This window comes from Synchiropus splendidus, chromosome 3, assembly GCF_027744825.2.
Source record: "Synchiropus splendidus isolate RoL2022-P1 chromosome 3, RoL_Sspl_1.0, whole genome shotgun sequence".
In the NCBI taxonomy this organism is placed as follows: Eukaryota; Metazoa; Chordata; class Actinopteri; order Syngnathiformes; family Callionymidae; genus Synchiropus; species Synchiropus splendidus.
This window is the reverse complement of record NC_071336.1, coordinates 14,301,423-14,328,070: the sequence shown is the minus strand read 5'-3', so window position 1 is coordinate 14,328,070 and position 26,648 is coordinate 14,301,423. Positions and strand designations below refer to the sequence as shown.

At 42.0% G+C, this 26,648-nt stretch overlaps 1 protein-coding gene across 8 annotated transcripts in view; it reads left to right on the top strand.

Moving 5' to 3' along the window:
- Positions 1-26,648, top strand: part of dysf (dysferlin, limb girdle muscular dystrophy 2B (autosomal recessive)) — a 53,811-nt gene that overhangs the window by 19,968 nt on the left and 7,195 nt on the right. For 3 of the 8 annotated variants that reach the window (XM_053861222.1, XM_053861220.1, XM_053861221.1), the window contains 21 exons: positions 217-398; positions 474-614; positions 762-791; positions 866-901; positions 985-1,026; positions 2,001-2,102; positions 2,202-2,363; positions 4,965-5,133; positions 5,210-5,283; positions 7,009-7,068; positions 14,780-14,878; positions 18,212-18,340; positions 18,758-18,913; positions 19,011-19,102; positions 19,552-19,722; positions 19,894-20,036; positions 21,455-21,594; positions 21,674-21,762; positions 21,851-21,946; positions 22,027-22,168; positions 26,265-26,364. In XM_053861222.1, coding sequence (XP_053717197.1) covers positions 217-398; positions 474-614; positions 762-791; positions 866-901; positions 985-1,026; positions 2,001-2,102; positions 2,202-2,363; positions 4,965-5,133; positions 5,210-5,283; positions 7,009-7,068; positions 14,780-14,878; positions 18,212-18,340; positions 18,758-18,913; positions 19,011-19,102; positions 19,552-19,722; positions 19,894-20,036; positions 21,455-21,594; positions 21,674-21,762; positions 21,851-21,946; positions 22,027-22,168; positions 26,265-26,364 — 2,355 coding nt within the window. Of the gene's footprint in view, positions 1-216; positions 399-473; positions 615-761; positions 792-865; positions 902-984; positions 1,027-2,000; positions 2,103-2,201; positions 2,364-4,964; positions 5,134-5,209; positions 5,284-7,008; positions 7,069-14,779; positions 14,879-18,211; positions 18,341-18,757; positions 18,914-19,010; positions 19,103-19,551; positions 19,723-19,893; positions 20,037-20,135; positions 21,595-21,673; positions 21,763-21,850; positions 21,947-22,026; positions 22,169-22,235; positions 26,238-26,264; positions 26,365-26,648 lie in introns of those variants that run through there. The other 5 variants (XM_053861224.1, XM_053861223.1, XM_053861227.1 and 2 more) reach the window with 3 other exon arrangements.

The following is a 26,648-nucleotide window of genomic DNA, read 5'->3' as shown; positions in this document are numbered from 1 at the left end:
TTCTTCTTTTTTGTCGGACTCAAGAAATGAGAAAACTTTCTCTGTCCTTGATAAAGAGAAGAGCTGTTCTGGTAAAATAATGAAAATATCACCAAAACTATGACCTTCCTTGAGTTCACTATGTTCTTCATTCTGATCCATGAAGGCTCAGGAAAGATAAAACGTCAGTATTTGAATGTATAAGTCCTTTTCTATCCGCTGTCCATCCGTGTGCAGATGCCTACGCCATCGTGTCCTTCCTGCATCAGTCCCAGAAGACGGTCACGGTGCGAAACACCCTGAACCCCACCTGGGACCAGACGCTCATCTTCTATGAGGTGGAGATCTTCGGTGACCCGGAGACCACCATGTCCTCGCCACCCAACGTTGTCGTGGAGCTCTACGACCAGGACACATACGTGAGATGCTGTCAACTTATTCAGTTGACTTATTAGTTACTTAATCGATTGGTACCCACTCATCAAAATATTCAGGGGGCTGATGAGTTCATGGGCCGATGTGTGTGTCAACCCTCGGTAACTGCATCTCCTCGCCTGGCCTGGTTCCCAATTCGATTTGGGGACAAACCTGCTGGTGAACTGTTGGCTGCCTTTGAGCTCATACGCAGAGAGAAGGTCAGAATCATCTTGTCTTATCGTCTTATCTGTAACATAGCTCTGTGTCCTCCAGTGATCTATTCTGGAAATGCCACCAACTAAAGCACATACTCTGCTGTTCACACAGGTTGTGTTCAGAATAACATAGTTTCTGTGTCTTTTCAGCCGGCAGTTCATCATATTCCAGGTCAAGAGGTTGGTACAACTGTTTACTTATGTTCCATCTTTCCATTTGATCTTGAACACCAAAGTGTGTTTCGGTCACACAGGGCGACATCATGACTTCCACTCATGTTCTGGATGAGGTGAGGGCACAAGCTGCAGTGTCACATTCAAGATGTGAATGAAATGAAAAGTGATTCTATATTTTCTTCCTTACTTGAACCAGTTAATGTTTCCGGGATTCCTCACTGAAAACCTCCAACAATGGGTATGTGATATTGATTCTCGTTGTACTTTGAAAGTTTGTTATTTCTGAATGAAAACACTGGCACTATAGTATTTGAATTTTATGCCTGTCACATTTAACACATTGAGACATCGTTCAAAAACAAAATTGGTTACATTCCAGTTGTCTTGTAGAGGATTTTCACTTTCGCCACATTTACTACTCAGGATGTTTTTGTACTTCATTTGTTGGCAGCAATTAACAGGGAGGACTGGAGAGGTTACGCAACACTATTGTGCGTCAAACTACGACAACTAGACTATCATTGCCACATTTTCGGTCCAACAGAAACGAAATTTCCATCAAAATATAAGAAAACCTGCCAGGCGTCTGAAATTGGTCATTAAAGCAGGAGGCAAGTCTCGACTAAAAATCTCTGCCTGGTTGACCGTGATTTCTGAAGCGTACTGCTGCTCAAGTCGACTTGCTAGTGACTATTTTCATGTGAATTCATGTGTCCAGTGTTGACGGCGAAGTCAGCCTGTCATGTTCATTCTTAAAATTTGACACAATGTCATGTATTATCATGTCATACATCATTGCTTACAAGAGAAACGACCAAAACTTTATTCTTGATGTCATTTCTCAACTTTGTCAGTATCAAAATCAACAAATATCAGAGAATAAATAAATGAATAAATCAACCATCACATCATCGAATTAATATCCGGTAGTCCTGCCCTTAGCACACAGTAATATGCATGGGGTGTCCGAAAATGAAACAACAGGGATTTTCCTACGGAGAGACTTTGTTTGAGTTGGCTGCGTTCTTTTTCGAGCCAGTCAAGGTGCAAAAAATGGCACAGTGTGTTGTACATGGAACTTGAACTCAGGTAGACCTGCCTGTGGTGTGACCAAAACTGGCGTGTAATGGAATTAATCTATAAAATACAATTTTAGGGATTTTATTTTAATCTATAAAACATTCTATTCTAACTTTTTTTCCAACGTTTGAGCCTGAGGAGTCGGACCTGCCGTACCCACCACCGCAGAGAGAACCCAATGTCTTCATGGTTCCGCAGGGGATCAAACCCGTCCTGCAGAGAACAGCCATCGAGGTTTCTACCATGTCTGGTTTTGAATTTATTGAAAGCAAGCTTGTCTTATTTAATCATTACATTAAAGGATAAAATGACTCGATATGCGTCTCGCATTAGGTCCTAGCCTGGGGAGTACGCAACCTGAAGAGTTTCCAGTTGGCCAGCGTGACCTCCCCGAGCCTGCAGGTAGAGTGCGGCGGCACCATGGTCCAGAGCTGTGTCATCCGCTGCGTGAAGAAGAAGCCCAACTTCGATGTCAACACGCTGCTCCTTGATGTGGTGAGGACGTCAATGTTCTGTAACTGCTGTGCATGAGTAATCAGTGGAGAGGCCCACAACTTTCGTGCTTTTTCGCTTCTGATGTGGTCCTGTGTCAGCCATTTATCTTCATCAGTGAAGCTGCTGAATTAACAATCCTTCTTTTCTGACTGAAATCCTCCTGTCCATTTTAAACGCTTCCCGCTCACTTAAGAAAATCTGGAGTCCAACCGTTTATGTGGCTCCAAACAAGCCGCCCGCTGTTTATTTCTGAATCTTAACTGAAATTCCCAGGATATACTTCCTCCTAATTCACGCTGGTGCCCTTTCAGAGTGCTTTCTCCGTGAAATCTTAACCTAAATGTGGAAATATGCTGCACAAATTTCCTCACATCAGCTCCAGACCAGGCACAGATTTTAATGTTAATAATATAAAGGTCCAATGCTGATCAGCCCACTCTGTTATTATGACAGCACTAACTGGAGCGTGGAAATAGTCACATATTTTCCCCTGAAACTCAGACCCTGACTGTGGCTGCGACACTTTGATGTTAACAAGATTATGGTCTTCAATTGACCACCACAAATGAATGAAGGAGCTCTGGAAATAGCCACCTATTTGCCCTGAAATACAAGTATGACAGACGCCGGTGCTCCTGTATGGAACAAAAAAAGCAGTGAAATGCTGATGGTCATATTCACATTTTAATAGCAGATTTTTCTGATGTGAGCCCTGGCAACTAGGTTTGTACACTGAAGCTGCACGATTAAACAAATAAGAATAAAAGGGTTTTTCATTGTGTCGCATCACATGACGGTCACTTTTATAACATTAACTGTGAAGAAGGAGCATAAGATGCTACGCTATACGCCACACGTTAAGTCAATGAAATGTGGGAGAGGGTGGAAGGGTCACATCAAACACTTGGGTTGAAAAATCTGAACTTTGATGAACAGTCACCGTTGGGAGCCGAGAGGGGAAATTCGTCTTAAGATGAAGAAGTGAGGTGGACGAGGAGCAGCTTTATGACTCTCTAAGCTGCCAAGACCTCTGCAGGAGCTGATGGACATAGAGGCGGCAACATGTTTCGCTTTTAATTTCCCTCCTGCTCTGATGTGCAACGCTATATCCTGACACTGTGGGCAGCAGGCCAGACAAAAGGAAGACAGAGGTTGGGGTTGACCTTCTTTGAGTCACTGTAAGTAAAGCGCTGTTGACTTTGGCATCAACATTGGATACAATAGTTCAATTGCTAATAGTCACTGCTGCGGTTAAGAATAGGGCGGAATTGTTGGGTGAGGCCTTGAGGTCTGACTGTTCAAGCAGAGATGCAAGAGTTAATGGACCAGAACCTCTTCTAGGATGAATCCTCCTGATGTCGTGCAGCATAAACCTGCAAGGTTTAGTTGAACAATTCTACCAGTCAGAGAGAAGTTTCTGATCATCATCATTGTTTTTTTTCTAGCATGGAAAGGGGCTGACCCACACAATTTTTAAAGGACGGTACTGACAGTTAGGTTTTTGCCCACTGGAAGAAACATCGATTTCTTCTTTAGAAGTTCATGCCTCTTCTTAACCGATTGCACTGGCAGATCTCCATTCTATCCATATCATACATGTTGTGGCAAGGCTGGTCAAGTTGTGCTTAGTGCAGCGTTGCACAGTAGGAAACTCAAAAAATTGATCACAGCTTGAGGCACAAACATCTGCCTTAATACATCTGCGGTGAGCGTGCCCCTGCGCTGATGGCTCTTTGGATTCTTCCCACCTTTCAAAAACATACAGCGGTAGCAGCGATAGGCTCCAGCTATGTGAGCCACACTCTTTAAACAACTTTTTTGGTGTAAGCCAACAGTGCTCAGTCTCATGTTGGCAAAGAGCTCCATTCACAGTGCACTGGATACAACTTATGGGCAAATGTTAAGCTACAACAAAACATTCATTTGATCAGCACTTTGCAGGCAGTGCTTTAAGGCAGTGGTACTTAACCTCAGGGCCGGGGCCCATGGTTAGATGTTTTTTTGTTTTACACCTTTGGTCCATGAGTTTTATTACATTAGCCACGTTTGGTGGCAGTAGTGTGTCTTTGAATTGACTTGACAGCTGCACATCTGTGATAGTTAACAACTATGGACGAGTTCTTGAAAAGAAAATGTGATAAAGAAAGTGAAGCAGGTTTGAAAATTAATTAGATCATTTTATGGCAATACTTTCATTTACACTTTACTTACATCTTCTTTGGTGTTTAAATAAAATATATTATTTTTATTTTCTAATATTTAGGTTTTATTATATTTATTTTATTCAGAATTGTATTCAGTTTTATTTTTCCAATTTTCCTAACAGTTTGCATCAGGTGTATTTTTTTTCTTTCTTCCTTTTGTAAATTTGATGATTATGACTTGCACCTGGTTCTGCTGCTGGTTGGACTTGTTGATGACAAACATCTTTGCGATGATCACATTTCACAAGGTTTTGGTTTGTTTACATGTAAGTGGATTCAATATGGCTGTTGATCACAAATGAACTCAAGAGTCACGAATCAGTTCGATTATTTGAATGGGCCCCGAGATCAAAAAGGTGAAGAATCCCTGCTGTAAAGTCTCATGTTCTCCTCTCAGCGACTACCTGTGGAGGAGCTCTACATGCCACCAATCGTCATCAAAGTCATTGACAACCGACAGTTTGGCAGAAAGCCGGTTGTCGGTCAGTGCACCATCAGGTCTCTGGAGGATTACCGATACGTAAAGGAGGAGGATGGAGAAGAGGAGGAGGTGGAGGACATCAGAGGTTGGATACCCAAAGAACTGTGTGGACCTCAACGACGTCGGTGCGTGGAAAAACACTGACTGTATTTTGTATCCAGGTCATGTGCCTCGGGTGACAAGCGGGGACGCATTGATTGACATAGATGACAAAGAGCCGCTTATTCCGGAGCAGGTAGGTCACTGGGTTCATTATTCTCTTCAGTAGAAACTGGCTGAACCATGGAGCTAATGCTAACTTTGAAGCATTGATGGGTTAGTTTTAGAGAAAAGGCAACATGGTGGTACACACTTGTTTATTCCATCCCTCTCGTGCACGTCCTCACGCTCCCCTTCCTGTGTTGTTTTTTCCAACTGCCATGCATCACTGGTTGAAGACTATCAGACTGATGGTGCTGTAGTTTGGTAGCTCTTTAAAAGCTATCTTGTTTTTCCGTCCCCTTTGCTGTGGTTTCCTCCACTCTGTGATGTCGCCATTATTTTCGAATCTACCCTTCCCCTTTAAACTCTCTTCTACGTTGTTTGTGTGTGCGTAACCCACAGGCGCCAACAGCCATTTTCATAGATGCACACAAACAGGAAAACTAATTCAACCCACATCATTGATTTTATAGAGAAACTTCAGATTATTTTCATGGGCTCATGAAGATTGAATTCTGCAGAGGCTGTTTTTAATATACCTCTCATACGTCTAAAATGTTGAGAAAACGGCTGCTTTGCTGTTTTCCCCGAAGTGGTGACTTTCATTTGTTTGGTGGCGTTTCAGGGAACAATAAACTGCTCCGGCTCTCTGTGGAGTCAATTAGAACGTGGCAACAAGTGGTGAAATTTGTGGCAATGGCATTAGTGCCGGATGTGCTCTTTGGAGTTTCTATTCAGATCTTTCCTCTTTGTTGCCTTCCATTTATCAATGGCAATGGAACAAGCTTCATAGTTATGTAATTTAGACATGATTGCTTTGCTCAAGTCATGAGCCCAACTCCTGTGCAAGTTTCAATACCGCTGCATTGTGTAAGATCCTAGTGGTTTCAGACCCAAGACAAATCTTGCAAATTTGTTGCAAAGTTCTGCAGAGTTGTGAATAAATATTTGTGCGACTTTCGATGACATCTTGGATTCTCGTATGGCATGTATGTTTATGCACCATTCATCAAAGTTTGACCATAATTTTTGGGTCATACAAGCCCATTTCTGACCTCAAATGTGTCCCAGGTTTCTTTTTGTGGCTCCACTGTAAGCTCTTTACCGAGTGTCTGATTTACAACTAAACAAACACACCCAAACACAAGCTCAGATACACAGTTCTCTAGTCAATCTAGATGTTGCTTCAGCACTTTGGAGAGTGTTTAGTAAAACTCTATGATGCTGCTGTTCATCCGTCCATCCTTCAAAGTGATGATGGTGATAGTTTCAAATAAGCCAACATCAACAAATTGTGGAACTATTGCCTGTCGAGTCACAGTTTATCCGCGGGAAACATGTTTAAACTGAGTTATGGTTTGTGTAAAACAAGTAAAAGTGAAAACAAACTTACTGTATGCTTTGACTATGTCTGAAAAGCATGAGTGAGTGGCATGTATGTCAAACAGAAGCAAGAAAAAAAGTTTAATGTATGCAGACGGGACATGTACTCTATACTATAATATTTTGTTGCCTATAATACTAATGTTCAGTTGCACCTCCCACTGAAGATACATTTGTTTAATTTTTCCACATAGTTTTGGCCTCAGGCTTTTACTTTAATAAATGTATTTGGCTATGTAATGTCCTGATGTTGGATGTGTTTGCAGTGCAGCCTGAACTCTTGTTTGACAAACTGTATGAGCGTTATTCAGATCAAGACTGACTGCTGATATTGTTGGTCCAAAGCTAAACTTTGTGTGCATGTGCGTCTGTCCAGCTTGCAGATGGTGCCGGCTCTGCTATCATTAACCTCTCCACTTCTAGCTCCAGCCTCCATGTAGGTAACAAACGTCTCTTTTAACCCATCCATTTGTAACATACTGTTTTCTGATGATACACAATTCTATCATTCATTTCACCCATTCATCCTCCCATCATCCTTTTCTACAGGATCACTGTCAAATAAAGTCTTCCATTATTTAAAATTAGGTTATGATAAGTGACTGGAAGGTTGGACTCTAGAGGTGAGGTGAGGAGCTTCGTCCCCTGGAAGAGGCTCAGACTAGACTTGTCGCACTCTCGTATTGAGAAGGGACATTTGAGCTGGCATTTCATTCAGGGTGCCTTCCTGGTGACGTGCTCTTTACATTGCAACTAGGACACTAGACATGGGTCTTCGAGATTTTGTCAAAAGATAATGCAATACGTAAATTTATTTATGGAGTTTTTAGTATATTAAACTTTTTTTTTTTGTATTTCAAAAGGTGCATTGAGAAACATAATGAATACACGCTTCAGTCTTTAATCCTAGTCCACAAACTTTACAGTGCAGCGTGCTTTTTTGTGTGTGCACCGTATAGAAGTCAAGAGTATGGCAGTCACATGCTAGCAATCTTCTTTTGTGTCAGAAATGCCTTCTTATCCAAATCAAAACCGATGCGCACCACTCATTATGTCAACACCGCCTTTTTGGGAAGAAACCGCTGAGATTATTTAAACTAAAGACACTGATGGATGACACCGACTTCAGAGAGACGAAGGTTGATCTGGAATGAATGAGCCAGACATGAAGAAAATGTAGCTTTCCGTCTGGAAAGAAACAAACTCTTTTTTTTGGGTTCGTCTCAGGAAAATGCGTTCAACTCTAGAAATTGGGGTTTAGCAGAGCAACACTCACCGGGTCTTGTGGTTACGAATGAAACTTGAACCTCAATTTGAACAGGAGGCCACGTTCCTTGTAACATTCTTCCATTTTATTTTTCTAAGCCAGGTCAATTTGAAGACCAAGCTTGACCTGCACCAGACTCCCCCCCCTCCCTTCGCTCAATAGTAATTGGGGGTGATTTCTTTCTCTCCAAACAAGGTTATTTGTTTTATTAAGGGTCAGATATTGAAACCAAAGTCAAATTAAAGGCTTGGCTTTCTGTCTGGCAGCAGCCAAAGTCAACAAAGCTGCTATAGATCCTCTATACCGCAACCTTCTCTGAGCAGACAGTTACTAAAGGCCGAGCCAGGCACGGATGGATAAATAGGAGACGGGTGAGGAGGGGCGGGGTGGGGGTGAGGGACTCACACAGAAGCAAAGGGATCATAAGTATCACAATATGACCGAATTAGAAGGAGGACTAATACCTAATGGCACGGAGAAAAAGAAACATCACTCTCCCATGTGCTGTAAATTCTGGCTTGTTAATCTCTTGGTTGCAACAAAAAAATGAGGAACATCTGATGATGACCAGATTACTGCAGCAGCATGTAGAACAGTTTCCAAGGCCGGTCAGTCAGATTTTGTTTCAGTTGGAACGGTTTAAGAGGACTGGTTGTCAGTTGTTCAATGACTCCTAAACCTTGCTTGCAATCCCCCTGTGAGATATTTGAGCTCTTTGCTCACATGGAAAATTCAGATTTGCGTCACAGTCAATTTACAGGATGCAAACATTAAGATGTTATCTCGCAGATCCAACCAAATCTAATGCTCCTCAACCACAAGGTAGCAGCATCCTCATCCCTGGGCCCCCTCGACCGTCATTTTTTTTCCCCCTCTGCTGTTGACAAGTCTTATGTGACTTTGTGCCCCTTCGAAGAGTGCGGTTTTAGTTGTGCGCTACTCTACCATTAATGCTCCAAACTATTTTGCTTTATGGCCAAGAAAGAGTCGAATGAAGTTTAAATCCCGCTCTGAAAAAGTTTGCCACTTGTTCCATAAATCCTGTCTGGCTGCTCCCAACCAGAACGAAAAGACTAATAATGGCATGATGCCAAGGTTTGGGACATTCACATCTAGAGACCCCTCGGACACCAGGGACAGAGGGGAAACTTACTAAATCATTGTTGTTTTTCTGGTTATGCTAATTCCCCCCCTGTAATGATGTTCCCTTCCAGAAGCTGACTCCCAGAATGTCTGGCTTAAATGAAACCCAAATGTCCCAATGCAGCCCATAAATTATTTCATGTTTTGTGAAAATGATTGTGCTGTAGACTTTGATGTATTAAACATTTAAGAATTAACGTTCCCAAACTTCAAATCTGGATTTGGTTCAGTGTTTAGCTGTACAAATCAGTCCCTGGCTCCCTCAGCGGGACTTTGATAGAAAGTCTCTCTGCTCTGTTGAGCGTTCATGGTGAATGCTACTTTTGAGATGATGGATACGGAGCGTTGAAGAACTCTTGATATTGGAGCTTCCCAACCATTTCATCAAGGGACCTGCCCACAGGGTCAGACAGGAGGCTTCATTTTACATGTCAGTCTGTCGTGAACCTGGACATTGAGTGGGCACCGAGTGGTGGCTGGAGATAGAGATGCTCAGGACAAATCTACAGGTTTGTATAAACACAAACAATAGGAAATCACAAACAAAACACCTAGACAAAACCAGAAAATAACTCACACACGAGTGATAGTTAGAGCCAAGTTCAAGTTCAAGGAATGGAGATGACATGCTGATGAAGAACTTTGGCTTTTGGCTCAACCTGTTCTTCACCAAACTGACCCGGCAGCGTCATCAATACTGAAGTCACTTCCCCAGTCCAGCTGGGGTTTTCACCCCTCCTCACTCCAGAACAAGAACCAATGTTGAGATCTTGACCTTAAGAAATAGCCTAGAAATTCTGCCCATGAAAAGAGCAGAATTGGTGACTAAGGGCAGCGAGGGCAGACTCCAATCCTCACTGGAAATTGCTCTGACTTATTACCACAGGCTGCTGGCTATGCTTCCAGAGCAATCCCCACAGGATATCCTGGGGCCCAGGGTCACATCGCCTCTCCATGTCCTGAAAAATTACTATTATTCAGTTTTAAGTATGATAGGAATGGAACCTGCATTTTAATTCCCAGGAGCCCTGCAAAATATTTAGAGACATTTTGCATTTTCAATTTCCACCCCTTTATACTGTTCAACATTTAAGAGACACGGAGTGCTACCAACACTACATTCATTATATACTGTGACAGAAAAGTGGACACACACAGATGTAGGCGACTGATTTAAGTTTCTGCTCAGCACAGTTAGTCCTGGGTGTGGTAAAAGAAGAAAAAAATCTATCTTGCTGGCAGAGATCTGTCTACTGTATTAGTGCGGGGATCTATTTCAAACAGGGGTTTGAAAGATGTTATGATTGAAACAAGTTCAATTGCTGAATATATGTAGTTAAACAGACAGCAAGATCTTTACAGTGACTGAAAATCTTGTTTCTTGATCAAGTTTTGTTTCATAATGCAATGTATTTTTTTTTAACCAATGGTTCTTATGTCTCTTGATGTACAGAGCTTATTCTTGAAGTCAGTGTTCCTGCACACAAGGGCAAAAGGTCTCCACAAAGAGAGCTGTCAGTGGGTGTGGGACGTCCTGCGGGTGGAAAAGCTGTCAGGATTTGGGTCGAGATTCAGTCACTACTACGTAATGTCAATCAGCGATTACAAAGAAGACATTTATTTATGCGAGAATGCCACAGATTCTTTCTTGAGGTCTGGTCCGCTGCCTTGCAACCACACTGGATGGAATGTCGCAAACTTTGCAGGGATATATTTCCCAGTGTGCCCACGTTCTTCACCTTAGCTTAAGAGACTAGTATAGAATGTTGTCCTGAGTCTCCTAAGCCACGAGACGGTTTCTCATAAAGCGCAGTTGAAATCCATGGTTCTAATATGTCATAACAGGCATGTAAACGTCCCTGTCAGATGGAGAAGTAAAAGTGCTTGCCTCCTTACAAACTCACAGCCTTTTATCATTTAGCTAGTAAATCAGACCTGGGCAAAGTGCGGCACGGGGGGCAAATATGGCCCTTTGACTGCATTCATGTGGCCCTCCTGGAGTCAGAGTCAAACTATAAAACTGACATTGTTGTTGGCTTTGACGTTTTTGTCTTGTGCATTGTTTTATTGCTCATTATGATGCAACTGAAACATAGCATTCTGGTTTGATTATTTTTTTTGATAATTGTTCATCTTTTCCCTTGGCTATTTTAGGGTTATTTCTTGTCCCTTTAAAAACATCAGAATTGAAAATATATTTTGAAATGTTTGATGCACATTGAGAATATTTAAATGGAATGCGGTTTAAATTAAATAAAACACAACAAACCAACATTTTTTGTGCATTTTTAAAGTGTAATTTCATAATTTTCTAGATTTTTGTTTTCAATTTTCTCTTACCCTTCAGTCTTTGGGTTTGACGGCCCCTCTCAGTGGTCACAATATATAACCTGGCCCCTTTGGGAATTGAATTGCCCACCTGTGTAGTAAATCCTCCAACCAACCACCCACTATCAAGGGACAACTGGCTGCAACACTGTCCCATTTCATCACCCCAGTTGGGTCAGTTGGCCATGTTTATCCTCACTATCACAATACACACAGCTCATTCAATATGAATTTGACAAGTATTATTATTATTAATAACAATAGACTGTGTTTTCTAAATTGGCGCTTCATAATAATAATAATAATAAGCCTCTGGTCACCCATCAATAACCTTTGACCCATGCGAGACAGTGCTTCCCCGCAGCTCTTAAGAAACCTAGCCTCTCTACTCACCAAACTCTTGGCAATGCCAGCCTGGTTTGGTTTAGCCTGGCTTACCCTGTAGGGCGTAATGATAGACTTGAAAACCGCACTGACACCCCGAACACAGCACTGCATGTGCGTGTGTTTCAGTGCCTCAAGTGTGTCTTTAATGCAGTCTGGAGTGTTCCACGGACGGCCTTAATCTGTCTCAATCAGGAGTCGCTGACTTGAGCGAACACACCCTGACACACGCTGGTGGGTGCTCGCACACATACACGGTCGCTGGCGCCCCTGTCATCAAGGCTTGGCACGGGCTGCACACAGAGGGCGCATTAAAACACACCGGACACTTCGCGCCTCAGACACAAAACGCCATGCGGGCGTGTTTCATGTCCTGTTTAAACGCCACGTCTTGCCTTTTTCCATGCCATGCCGCCGTTGGAAAATGTAGGAATACGGTGGTTATCCCACCAAAGTGTGTGCGTGTGTGTGGGAAGTAGGAGAAAGGGGATTCTACACCAAGTCATGAGAGCACTTTTGTTTCACATTAATTCCCAATCACACTAGAAAAAAAGTGGTCCATGCGTCATCAGAGCTTTAAGCCTGAGTGTTCCTCAGAGGGTTGAAGGTTGAGGGGCGGGGATGGGTCAGACTCAAATGTGCTTTTGATATTTAAATATTGCCTGCGTCTGCGTGTAATCCGTCCCTTTGGTTTTTCCAATCTTCATAGTCACTTCATTGTTGCGCCAGTGCCAGCTCTCATCAAGGCTGTGAGATTCTACTCCACAGTGTCACACACGTTTTCCAAATCCAGGTTTGAATTCATGTTTGAAGTGCAAACGTTGATTTCGCTTCCATCCAAACCTTAAGGATCCGACATTTCAAAAAGCACATACATCGTAAAACGGAATGGTATTTAATGAGGTAATTCTCAAATGACTCACTGGGGTAGTCGTACAGTTTTACAGCGCCCTCCTCATGCCAACAGAATGTGGTAAAACATTTATTTACCTTAATTTTTTCCCTCTCAAAATGTTTAATACTGCAATTACAAACAAGTCTCTTAATGGGTTTTGAGTGTTATGAAATGTGCTGAAAAGCTACTTACGATGTGTTTAATCTTGCGATTTTGCTGTGAGTGTGCAGATTCTGTCAGCTTTTATGTGTCAAATTTAGTATGTGCCAACGAAATGATTTTTGCTTGTCTTTTGATGTTGGCATGCTCTCTGAAGGCAAAGTGGGTAAGTCGTATGGCCGCCATTATAGAGTGTTGATTGTAGTTATTAGGATGGTGTCAAGGAGAAGAGAATAGTGCACGTGTCGGAATTTAAACGGTATTGTATTCCGATGGTCCCCAAGAGTTCGGAATGCATAAGGCATACGTTGACATAAACTGGAGCTCAAACCTTATTCATGTTCTCTCATAAGGGTCATTCGGCATGAAGGAAAAGATATCAGAGGACAAGAAGTCTGAGCTTCATCTGAAACATGACATGCTATCAAATGAAGACTTTTGGATCTGAAAGATGAAAGTTATCTTATTCCCATATAGTGCACGCATGATCACTAGTAGTGTACCACCTAATCCCAAGCCGTGTTGAGACCAAGTCTAAGACCAAGACTTTGAGGGTCCGAGACAGAGACCCATAATAAATTGAAAAAAATAGAGTTTATCTGAATACATTTGTTCAATTTCTTGATTTATTGTGAAAAAATGTGTACATTTTCTTTTGCTGTTAGGCATAAATGTGTGTTTCTAGATGACCCACAGCCTTGTGTGTGTATTCTATTTTCTGTTTATTATCGGTCATAGTCTTGCTTCCTCATTTTAGTCTCGACTCAATCTAGGGTGCTTTAATTCTCAGTCTGGCACTTGGTCTCTATAGTCTCGACTGAGACCACAGCAAAAAAAACAACAACAAACTCTTCTCTTCTTCGCAGCAGTGACAGGAAAAGCATTGCACTATTTGCTGTAGCATTTAGCATCACACGCTACAAGTGTAAATAGGATTGTTCCCACAATTGACAAAGGTCAAAGGAATCATATCCTTCATATTCAGTGGCTCAATGACTTGCTTTAATAATTTGATCAATTTTCAAACGGAATGGAAAGAAGCCAAGTTGTATTTTTCCCTCTCCCTCACCAGCCGCATTTGACTTTTGAAGATTTTTGCGATGCTTCATCTGTGGCGTTACCTGGGGTCTGCTTTGCAAAGCCAACCTAAATCAAACACACTGTAATGCCCTCAGTAACCTGTGAGATCCTTCTCCAAAAGCCACTCCGCCGCCTCCATTTGATTCAGTGGACATCATCCGCATTCTCTTCTCAGCCCCTATTCTCTCAGGACCCATGGTGAACAGCTTCACAAAACACTGAAATGACATGCACAATGGCGATACTTCGTGACAACCACATTAACGTAACAAATTAAACATGTTAACTTAACAACAAAACATGTTCTCCAAACACTTATCTCACTTGCGTCTGAAATTTTGGCTGGCCACTTTAAGCAAAAGAAGTCTAGCAAGCTATGCCTCATATTTCCGAAAACTAGTAAGTCTGTGCGCTCTCACGTCAAGGTACCACTGTATATGGAACAGGTTTTAAAATAATATGTGTTCCTTTCCGGCACTTTTTGGCTGCACACACACACACACACACACACACACACACACACACACACATTCAGTATTGTCCGTTTCCATTGCCTCAGAATACCATATATCATGACCTTAATGCCACAGAGTCACCAGAGGCCTTTTACATACGTCACACGTGCTGGCAAACCTTGTATAGGCCTGTGATCAGTGGAAAAAAGCACATGAAAGCTTCATTCTACGCTCACTGCTCTATTTTTCTTTGAAACCCAACAATTACTACAGTGGGTTTCATGTGACAGGGTGGTAGACAGCCACTTATTTATTATAAAATTCTGAAAGAGGTTCAGCCTCCGCTCTAGTCACAACAAATTAGACTTTAATCTCAAACTTTGATACACATAATCATGACTCAGTTTAACAGAATCTTTTAATCTGTGGCCCACAGGGAGAAGAATTCATGGACTGGTGGAGTAAGTTTTATGCCTCGACTGGAGAGAAAACAAAGTGTGGGTCGTATCTTGAGAGAGGGCTGGACACACTGAAGGTACGTGTTTGGATGTAATACACATGAGAGTTGACCGAGGGTTTGGTGTCTTTGCTTGCCAGCATGAATATAAAACAGAAGTGTCAGATACAGAAGTGCTTGTCTGTTGAATTATCATTTATATCATAAGTACTGAACAGACAACCTTGGCTACTGAGTCATCTGTCATTTTGGAGAGACACTTTCGCTGCATTTCATTCTTTAGTTAGTGTTATGGCGAAACCATGTGACTTCACACAAACATGAACGTACTTTGTGATGTCAAGCGTTTGATGTCATGGAAGCCAACGGATCGTGTGGTGAGTAACCTATTGTGGAGGCTTATCAGAATCAGAAAAGCTGTATTGCCAATGTCAGTGAGGATCTCACCAACCAGGAAAGGGCTTTGGCACATTGTGCAATAATGATCACAAATTAAAAAATAAATAAATAAAAATGTTGTGTTGTATCACTGAAATAAGACAGCACACCACCAGAGTGCCATCAAGTGGGCTCTGAAAATGAGGACACTCTTCCATGAAGAGTCATCCGCCCATCACTTCCCATCGATGGGAACCAGACAGAAATGGATCCAACTCTCAAGTATCCATTGCATCACTTAAATACTGAGAGATTAAATATTTAATCTCCAAACACCGTCTTCGTCCTGTTGGCAGTGCCAAAAGAGAATGCCAGGCTTACTGGCGAGGAAGAAGCTCGAAACTTTGTTCAATCTCAGGCCTCAGAAGTCCTGAGTTTTCATTTTCTAGCTGGTTGTCAACTGTGTCATTTGGCATCTCCTTACATCTCTACCCTTGCATCCTAATGCCACGACAGTCTGACTCAGATGTTCATTTGAACACTGCAGGGGAGGAAACATCCAGGGAAAAGGCAGCTTGCTTTGATAGTGGTGCCATCAAGCCATCAGATCATTTCAATGGGCTGACAAAAAACACGCTGCCATTCACCCAGCCTCGCATGGGTCACCCACGCTATATTCAACGCTAATCTCAGGTTAACCTCTTCTTTGAAAGCCATCCCAGTGCACAAGTTTCAGGGAGACATCCAACTTGGATTCAATATCTTGAGCAAAAGGGTCAACAGTTCCAGCAGTCCAAACAGTAGTGTCCAGACATGGGCCAAGCAGAAGACTGGATCCAGGGATCAGAAAAAAAAAATCCAAGATTCAGGATGATGTTTAACTAAAGTGGGAAATCTGGCAGGTTGTGAGGGTAATGGTCAATGGGTGTGGCGAACAGTAGGGTGATGGGAGTGGAAACTCAGCTGGGGGTGGAGCCAGGAGTGACAGAACTGAAGCCAAAATGAAACTGTGAGAAAACCGTGTCAAAACAGTCGGTATAAATCCGTCGTAAGAATGTCCTGTTTCTTCAGGTGAGTATAATATTTTGTCTGAATGAAATAACACCATTAGGAGTAATAACAGCTCATCTGATCGCTAAATGTGTTTTTTGTTTTTCTTTAATTCAGGGAACCAATTAAATGATTTCTACTTGGCCAGTGGAAACACATCTAAAGTGCTTTTTTGCTACGTTTCAAAACATCGACCATAATTCACTAGACACTTGAATGGAAACTTGCAAAACGCCCAACAGTTCCATCACCTTTTTGCCTCACTTTCACCTTCTTCTTGGTGCTCACACTGTAGCTCAATGTAATGTACCACCTTCCTATATTTTTTCCCCTCTCTCCAGGTCTTTTCTTTCCCTCTGACAAACCATTTTAGTCAGATGTGCTACTGTTACAAGGAAATGATCCACTGTTTCCAACCTTTTCTACCTCCTTTACCTTCTGTTTGCCCAATTTTGCCGCCTTCTTTCAGCTTGCCCCTCCACCTTCGATTTTCCCGCTGCCCTTTAGCAATTCTTGGTGAGCTCCTGTCAGCGGAGATGGTGTTTCCATCCGTGGTTTTACTCAGCCATTCAACCCTTCTGCTACTTTCCTCTACTGTTACTGTGCCATAGACAGAGTGTGGTTCTGAGACTGAAGGCACGACCTTTTTACTCACACAGTGGACTTCTTAGAGAGAACATAGCACTTTTGTCATTCACGCTATTTGTTGATCTGTTTAAAGGGTCACATTGTAGACTGCTGTTTGTACCACTCATACTAAGAGAGCGAGAATGAAGAAAAATAAGTCGATGGGGAAATTAATTCTTATTTCTAGGAAGCACAGATTAATCGGCAGGCCGATACGATGTCATCTTGGCCCAATTAAATTACAAATCTACACAGCTTTTGCTACTGTTTGGATCACATTAGATATATTTACATTCTAGTATGATTCTTTCTGAAATTATGTGTTGCAAATGAATGAAACATTTCCGAGGACACACATAATCCCATACAGGATTTAAACACTAAAATTGCTGAGAAAACCCTTCAGCTTGTTGTATTTTCAGTTAAATTCATCATTTATTAATTTATTGTTATTTATAGTATGATGGCAGATGTTGCGTTGTAAGTCTACAGTGAATGGTTAGGCTTAGGTGAGGTTGTTAATTCCATCAACACGGCGATAATAAGATAGACTGAAGAAAATCCAGAGGTCCAGTATCATAGTTTTTATTCACTTTAAGTATCTGCACTCGAATAGAAGAAAAACAGTTCGCAACACTCTACGACAGGACGCGCTAAACAGTATAACAATATGTCCATGTTGTTACAGCTGCGCCGTTGAGATTGTTATTACTGCAGTCGTATCGGTTCCGTGTTGTATCAAATAATGTGTCTGCAAAGTGGAAAAGTTCAGTACATTTGCCTCATACTTAATCAGCCCTTTTCTGTTCCGGCTGCCTGCTCAATATAGCTTGCAAAGAATGAATGTCATGCTCCAGTAAGAACATTGTGCTGCTGCTTTTGACGTGGTACGCTCTTATTAGATGGCTAGATTTGCTGCAGCACTTTCACCCATTTTAATTCTTCTTCAAACATTCTGTCAGCGGTTTTTAAATCTCCAGTAAGGCGTCTGGTGCGTGATCTGTTCTTTTCATGTTATATTTTACAGATATATGACTGGATGTATGCTGTTCTCTCACTTTTCGATCATGCGTTGCCTTAAGCAAGAATGAGAGGAAGTGTTTTTCTTCCTCTCCAGTTACATTTCTTCTTACAAAGTTCTGGAGCGTTTTATCAGCATTATTTGTTCCACAGTTATCTTCATATTAGTTTCCCCCTCCTTCTCTGTTTTCACCTTCTCTGCTTTCCAAACCCACACTGCTCTATCTTCTGTCTTCAATCCATGTATTCATGACTTGTTCTCATCCGTGAACAATGCCACCGCAACATCTGACTCCAATTCAGCAGAATGTAATGAGTTGCCCTCTTCTCCCTCAGGTGTACGACAGAGAGTTGGAAAAGGTCGAGGATTTCCAAGGCCTTTCCGATTTCTGTCAAACCTTCAAATTGTACAGAGGAAAGACTCAAGATGAAGGAGAAGATCCGTCAGTGGTTGGAGAGTTCAAGGTGAATGCCGAGCCTTGTTTTTCTGTTGCTTTTTTTCTCTCCCTTTGGAACACATTTATAGACTTTTCTTCGACACACTCGCCTTGCTGTCTGGGTTTGTGTGCTTTCTTCTTCTTTGCAAGTTCCTCCCAATTGTCCTCTCTGTTTTCGTGGAATACTCATCTTGATTAAGCTTGAGGACATGCTGGATATAATAATAATGAAAAGTTTAAAGTTGAATTCCAAGCATATGCTGTCTGTATATTTTGGGAAAACACATTGAAATCACCTTCAGAAGTTTGCTACACTAAGAGTTGGATAAGGCGAGACAATGCAAGTCAGCAGTGTTCTTAGTTCACTTATGGAAACTAATATTGGTGACACAACTGTAACTAGGGAAGATGGTTGACTTTCCGATACGACTTTCTTGTCTTTCAGGGTATGTTCAAGATCTACCCTCTTCCAGACGACCCCTCTATATCGGTTCCTCCTAGACGGTTCAGAAAACTTCCTCCAAATGGCAACGAGGACTGTTTAGTTCGAGTCTACATCATCCAGGCCCAAGGTCTTCAGCCCAAAGACACCAATGGAAAGGTAGGAGTGCAATAGAACAGGAAAGGCCAAGTTGGAGCAACAGCTGCTCCAATGTTTTACCTTGAAACAGACTTATTTCTTCTATCTGTTTATGTAGTGTGACCCTTATGTGAAGCTAACACTGGGCAAGAAGACCATCAACGACCATGAGAACTACATCCCCTGCACCCTTGATCCTGTCTTTGGGAAGTAAGTGTACTACCAGAGTTCCATTATATTTGGGTTTTGCTCACAAGTGATCAGGAGGGTGAGATCAACAGTCTCGTGGAGAACAATGAGTCAAGCTGTCCTGTACATGGCAATGGAAACACATGAATCTACCACCATTCACAAGAGGAAAACTTCCGCAGCGACCACCAATGTCGGTGGCATTATGTTCCACAAAAAGTATGCCACTAAGATGGTCAGTGAGAATGAGTGAGTTCTCTGACAGAACTGAGGTTTTGTGTATATGAACGTAACAGGTTGTAGAGAACTCAAGATTTAATTTATCGCTGCAGTCAAGCCTGAACTAAGAGGCTACTCGTGGTGGCTCTGAAATCTATTCAATATCACGTTCCAATTTTGATCGAACCAGATGAAATATATATGATTCAGTGTCTCCACCAAATCACGGTCTCCTCTTCGTCTCTGTGCAGGATGTTTGAGCTGCACTGCTCTCTCCCTCTTGAGAAAGACCTGAGGGTGATGCTCTACGACCATGACCTGTTGACCAAAGACGAGAAGATCGGAGAGACTGTGATTGACCTGGAGAATCGCTTCCTGTCCAAACATGGAGCCATGTGTGGTTTACCACAGTCCTACTGCATGTGAGTGTATTTATTACGGCCGGGACCTTGATGTGTTCATTTTGCTTCACAGATTCCAGAAGTCTTATCTCTGACGTTTATGAATGAATCCAGTTTTGTGAAATTTCTATGACAACATTTCCTGACACTCAAGTGCTCTTTGTTGTGACACACGAATCTCTCCCCTTTTAGATCAGGTGTGAACCAATGGAGACAGCAGCTGACGCCAAGACAACTACTGTTCAGAGAATGTGAGCGGCGAAACTTGCGGATGCCTGTCTTCAGAAACAGCTCAGTCGTCTTCAGAGGAGTGGAGTACACGGCTGCAGATCTCGGTGGGTGTCGGTGATTAATATTTGACACCGTAGAGCTCCGAATCTAGACGTTGTGTACCTTGGATTGTAATCCATGTTCTGCTACTTCAATCATATCAGACCGTACAAGCCAAGAAGCAGACATGAACATGGTGCTTTGTTCCAGCTCTTGCATAATAGCCCAACCTCAGAAGGTAGTACACAAATGTCAAGAGTGGAAACAGAAGAAACAGAGACATCCACAGATGTTGTTGAGAGTTCTCCTTGGTTTGTGTTTCTACACCCTTGTTTTTTCAAAGTGAATCATAATAGTGCACTTCTGAATTAAAGGGCCTAACCTGTGTTTTAGATTCCATAGATTTAGTTTCTCTACCACAAGGACATTATAACTTTCTCTACCACAAGGACATTATAACTGAATCTGAAAAATACCCAGAAAGTGATGCAGGTAAAAGGGACATTGATGAAAGATAAGAACGTGGATGAAGGTTTGTGCTTTAAGAACAAAACAGCACTTTCTTCTATGTTGAGTCGAAAATAAAGGAGGGCAGTTTAGAGACCTGGGCAAAGTGTGAACCGGTGGCCAACGTGCCCTTTCACTGTATTCATCTAAGTAAAACTATAAAACTGATCATGTTGAAATTTTTCAGATTTTTTTTCTTTTTCTGTGGTACATTCTGAATGCAATTGAAATATTCCTTCCTTGTTATATTTATTTAAAATTTTTTTTTTTGTATTTCTTGTCCCTCAAAATACACCAGAATTTAAAATTTATTTTGATGTATGAGACACATACTAGTATCTTTGAATGGAATGTGTTTTAAATGAAATTTGCGTGTGTTTTTCACAATATATTTTCATAATTACACATAACATCGCTGCTGGATTTTTTCCCCCTTTTAGTTTTCCCAACATGTCAACATTTTCTTGTCGTCTGCTGAGGAAATAGAATTGTCCATCCCTGGTTTAGAGAGTCTCTTTACTTATCACTTAGTCTTCTGTTCCCTTCTGTCCGCTTTAAATGAATTCACAATTTCCACTCTATCTCTTCTCGTAATGTTTTATTGTTGCTGCATTCATCCCTCATGTCTTTTTTAATCATTTATTTCACCTCCTCAGTGCTCTCTCCATCCTGTCTTCCCACAGTCGAGGTGACTCCAAGTTTACAGTCATAAACTGTTGATGCTAGTTTGATATTTTCATTTTTCTTGGAAGCGGAAACAATTTTCCCCATTCACTTGTGATTCAGAGACCAATGAAGGACTCACACAGTATTTGTGTGTGAAGAATGAATAATTCCTATGTGAACCACTTTCCTCCCCGTCCACCCAGTTCTCTGTATTTCCACTTTCCACATTATTAGTCCTTTAAGCTGTGCCATGACCTTTACTTAAACCTGGATTTTCTGGATTTGATTTCATGTGTATGACTGTATTTAGAAGACAAACAAGAGGCCACACGTCACCTTGGACCTATTGAGGAGCGGCTGTCGCTCCACATCTTACGGAAACTGGGACTCGTACCCGAACACGTAGAGACCAGACCTCTGTACAGCCCGCTACAACCTGACATAGAGCAGGTAACTCACAAACATACACAGCTGCTACTGACTACCTGATGTGCTTTCGTTTGAGATTAATGCTTGTTTTCCACTGCAGGGACGTCTGATGATGTGGGTGGACATGTTTCCAAAGTCCCTTGGCCCACCTGGACCCCCGTTTAACATCACACCACGCAAAGCCAAGAAGTATGAACTTCACTGAATGAGGACAATTGTTCTTTTGACTTATGATGATGTTCGACTTTCAAGCTGTTTCGTGTCTGTTTTCTTTCAGGTTCTTCTTGCGTTGCATTATTTGGAATACGAGTGACGTCATCCTGGATGACGTCAGCATCAGCGGAGAGAAGATGAGTGACATTTACGTAAAAGGGTGAGAAAATCAGAAAGGGTTTGCGCTGTGCTGGGTCGAATTTGATTCATAACTGTGTATGAAATCTGCCATTGTTTCAGTTGGCTTGATGGACATGAGTACAACAAGCAGAAGACTGATGTGCACTACCGCTCTCTGGGAGGAGAAGGAAACTTCAACTACAGATTTATTTTTCCCTTCTATTATTTACCTGCAGAACAACTCTGCGTTGTCGATAAAAAGGTAAGCTACAGATCATGATGAGATCATGGATATACAGTATATTAATATGTATTATTTGTCTGCCCAGCTCCATAAACAAACCAAAGGCTACATAATACATATTTTTTAAAAGAAAAAAAATAAGCTGCACCGGTCTACAAGCCAATAAGCCATAAAGGTCAGTGGTGCACCCGGCATAAAAACACATGAGGATCACTTCTAAACTAGTTTTGAAAACTGGGTCCTGCATCGAGACTCACTCATGAAATGAACTCAGCAATGTTCTGAACTTGAATCACAAAGTCGTCCCATGTTTCATGTACACTAAAGCGCTCAAAATGGCTGTTTTCACACGTGTGTCCAAAGTTCCAACACCACAGTCAGTCACAGCTGCTGGTTCTCGTCTCCGGTCCACCAGGAGATCGACTCTGTTGGCGTGAACTGCAGACACATGGGTGAAAACAGCGCATTTTGAGAGCTTGAAGGTCAATAAAAGGCCTGTGATTTCTTCGGTTTGATGTGACCAGGCTCAATATTTTAGCGGTTTATAGTCTGGAAATTATGGTATTTGGAGAAGGAATCTACAAGGTAAAGAGGAACAAGTTTAGCTTATTTATTTGCCTGATCGATACTCATAAATCAAGATACACTTTGAAACATTGCATGAAAATAAAACTAAAATAAAAATCTGCTCGGAAGTTCTCACTGTTTGTTCTAGTTTTATGTTGCTCACATCAGGGCTGCCAAGGGCCCCCGAGGTTCTCCCAGCTACCCAGGTTCATGGGTGTCAGCCGTCATCAGTTCGCGGAGACAGTCAAGCACTTACTTACCTGAGGACAGTAGATAGTTGACTGCTTGTTTGTGGTCTATGGAAACAAGCTCGTAGTGCCTGCAGAAATTCAAGCTTGTGGATGACGTCAGGAGACTTCACACAGAGAAGTCTGCACGTGGTTTAAAAGCTTGTAACATGCAGGACTGAATTAGTGTGAACTCTATTGTCAGCCATCAAAATGATTTATAACCGTGAATTACACATTCATACATAAAAGCTGTTTAAAAGAAGAACGAGGTGACAAGAAGAAAACAGTAAAAAGTTGAAACACAAAGTGGAACTTGATTGATTCTCATGGTCTTTGCACAACAAACAAGCCAACGCACGCGGGGCGCCGACACACACTTCCATTTGCAGACAGGGTGTATTTTGTTTACATGTACTGTTTGGGTGTTGTTATGAGAGCATTACGTGTGTGTGTGTGTGTGTGTGGTGAAGTGTGGCTGTGAAGCCATTATATTGTCTGTGGACAGGGCCTCGTTTGTCAACGCACATGACATCATGACTTTATATTTGCAGAAATCAAATTAGTTTCTGCTTACGGATTTTGTTTCTCCGTGATTTATGGCTCCCGGCGAGTCCTTCCTAAACCAGTGTTAGTTGAGGGTGTGGAGGGATCCTTGATAGTCAGAAGCAGAGTCTGCTGTTTTAATTATTAGGGGAAATTCAATTTGAATATCCTCTGACTTGTGCAGCTCGTAATGTGCTGAGAAGCTGCCGGGACTGTGAGTGCCATGGCTTTTATGTGCTGACATGCAGATCATTGACTTTATTTGATGACACAGTCTTGTGTATGTATTTTCTGTACAAGCTTTTCTGTACACATATCGACTGCTCACACATTCTACAGTTATTTATCGCTATAAATGAGGATAAACAAGTCCGTATCTGACTTCAAACAGCCCAGGCCCTCACTAAAAAGAGGAAAGGTTACCCTCTTCAATTGTGCCGCAAATCGATCATCACTTGTCCATATTAAAAAGTCACTTTTAGCTCGTGGAAAATCCAGTCACAGAGTCCTTTATAGAGGTAGTGCGGTGTTGTATTGACTTTGGTTGCAAATCACACAGGGCCCATTTTATTTCATGTGTGAAAAGCCATATTTTCAATCGGCGCGCCCGCCACAGAGTCTGCGAGCGAGATAAAAGGGAGAAGTGAGGGAATGGAAAGAGACCGTGCGCTGCAGCTGCAGAGTGAAGCCCATTAGTAGCGAGGTGACACTGGATCAGATACTGTCTGGCAGTTAAACTTGACTTTATTAGACGTGATAATAAGGAGCGTACACACACACTTACTCATGCACATTGCTCTGGCGCAAAAGTGCATGTTCACATCTACACTGAGAACTACGAGCGGGGAAGTGGTGATGTAGTGACAGAAGTGTCAACAGAGTGACATCCTGTCATGTTTTCAGCAGCACTGCAGTGTTCACCATGGTTTCCAGGGTTGTTTCTGAAACAGCAGCAGTCCCAGAATAGGGCTGGGTGAAGGTGCATTTTCTGACTTGGAGCTAACTCATAATGACGGATTCCTTCATCTTGTTCTATAAACCCGCACGTACAGTAGAAATTGTTGCAGGAGTCCCGTGATATCTACACAGTGAGCTACAACTTATATTTACATTATATTCTTTTCATGTATTCGATATTTTTCTAGTCCTTTGATGTACCATTAGTTTTATTTCCATATTCTTTTTCTCTTAATATTCTAACTTTTTCTCACTTGACACAGTTCTACTGTGACTTTTACATATTCCATTTCATAATTCCATGACTTACTTATATTTTGACAGCTGCTGAGCATATTTAGAGAGTTGGTTATTTGCCTGTACCAAGTATCTCTTCCATGGCGTTTGATTTACAAAAGATGACATGTACCATCTGAAACATCATTATTTAAATCAGAAATCTTGTCTTTCCTGGTTAGCACCAGAAATCCAACAACAGCAACACAGGACCAATAAAACTGTGTTGCTCAACTGAGCTTGAGTCAAGAAAATAACAAAAAACAATCACAAATAAGAAACCTTCAGCTCGTTCATTTCAGTGTTACACTCCAGACCCTGCTCAAGTTCTGTTACACAGGGCAGGATTCAGGACAGCCACCTCATCGTCTGCATGGTCAAGAGTTTTTCAAGACATGTGGCCACTCTATTAAGAAATGTGTCACTAGGGCATCGACACATGGACACATAGAGATTTGAAGTGATTTATTATGCACCACAGTGACGGGCGGCAGCTCTGCTGTCTTTGGTCTACTTAGAGTCCACCTAAGTTTCATACCGCCATGAGAGAAGTTGAACAACTATGTCTTCTTCCAACACATTCTCACTCCTGACGTGCCATATCTTGGCAAGTGGACTTTTATGTCAAAGAGTGACACTTGCGTTGCATGTTGATGCATCACGCTTTCAGGTGAAGCACATCTTTCACCTTCATGGTATTTCCTGACTCCGTAGGCAGCGTGTCACGTAAAACATAGCCAGGGTTAAGGGTAGGTTGTCATGGACTAATGAGGCTTCATGAAACAGTGTCCTCCGTTTCAGAGCCCAATAGATGGCACTCTCTGCTCTAAATACTTTAAACAACCATTTCAATTGAGCCTCACATCATTTTTAAACTGAGAGCACCACCTAGAGATCTCTGAAGATAAGGACACTGTTTCATGAAGCCTCAACAGTCCATCACCAGGGTAAAGCCATTGCGATGTCACTTGGTGTGTACAGCACTTAAAATGATCATGCGCTTTACTAAAGCAACATAAGGACAAGGACACAATAAAAGCCACAAAAGTCCAACCGTAAATAGAGTGTGAGAATGTGTTGTGTTGCAGGTGGTAACACATTCCTTTTAATTTCTACTAAACATGTTAAATAGTGTGTAAAGGCCTAAAATGACACGGACATCAGTGCCAATGTATGAGCAAGGGCTCACACAAGCCATCTTGCCTGGTACATTTTTATTGCAAGTAAACGCCAGTGAACTGTGAAGTAAATATGCCTCTAAGCCTTTGAGTTGATGTGCTACTCGCCAGAGCCCCAAGTTTCCATGTGGCAGCATGGTTGAATAAACAGCCGATTCTGGTCCTGTTGTGCTCCAAGTGACAAGTCAATCTCTTATCAGAAATCTGAAAAGTGCCGTTGAACCTTGACTGCAACATGCCTTGCATTACACTGTCTTTCACGTTTTATTCTTTCAAGCAGGCTTGACACCAAATGTTATGGAGGATGAGGAGCATGTTTTTGATTTTCCGATGATGCTGACTGGTCGTCCTCCGTGTTGACAGGAACACTTCTGGAGCATAGACAAAGCTGAAACTAAAGTGGCTCCAAAACTCACCCTCCAAATCTGGGACAACGACAAGTTCTCCTTTGACGACTACCTTGGTAAATCAAGCTCCATCCAAGCTCTTATTGCACTGAACATCCTGTTTGTCAAGCCGTCAATGGACTGGCCTCGGAGCTCGACCTCCTGACTGGATGTTGGGAATACAATCCTCAAAATCACTTGCCCTGTCTTTTCCCAGAACCACAGGCAGCCAAATAAAATCTTACTGGAAATCGATGCAGAAGCTCCAGGTTGCTAAAACAAACTCACCTCCATGTCTTCTGGTTCCACCAACACGTTGATTTCATTTACAGTTTTTTTGTGCCCAGATCTTCACATGCCA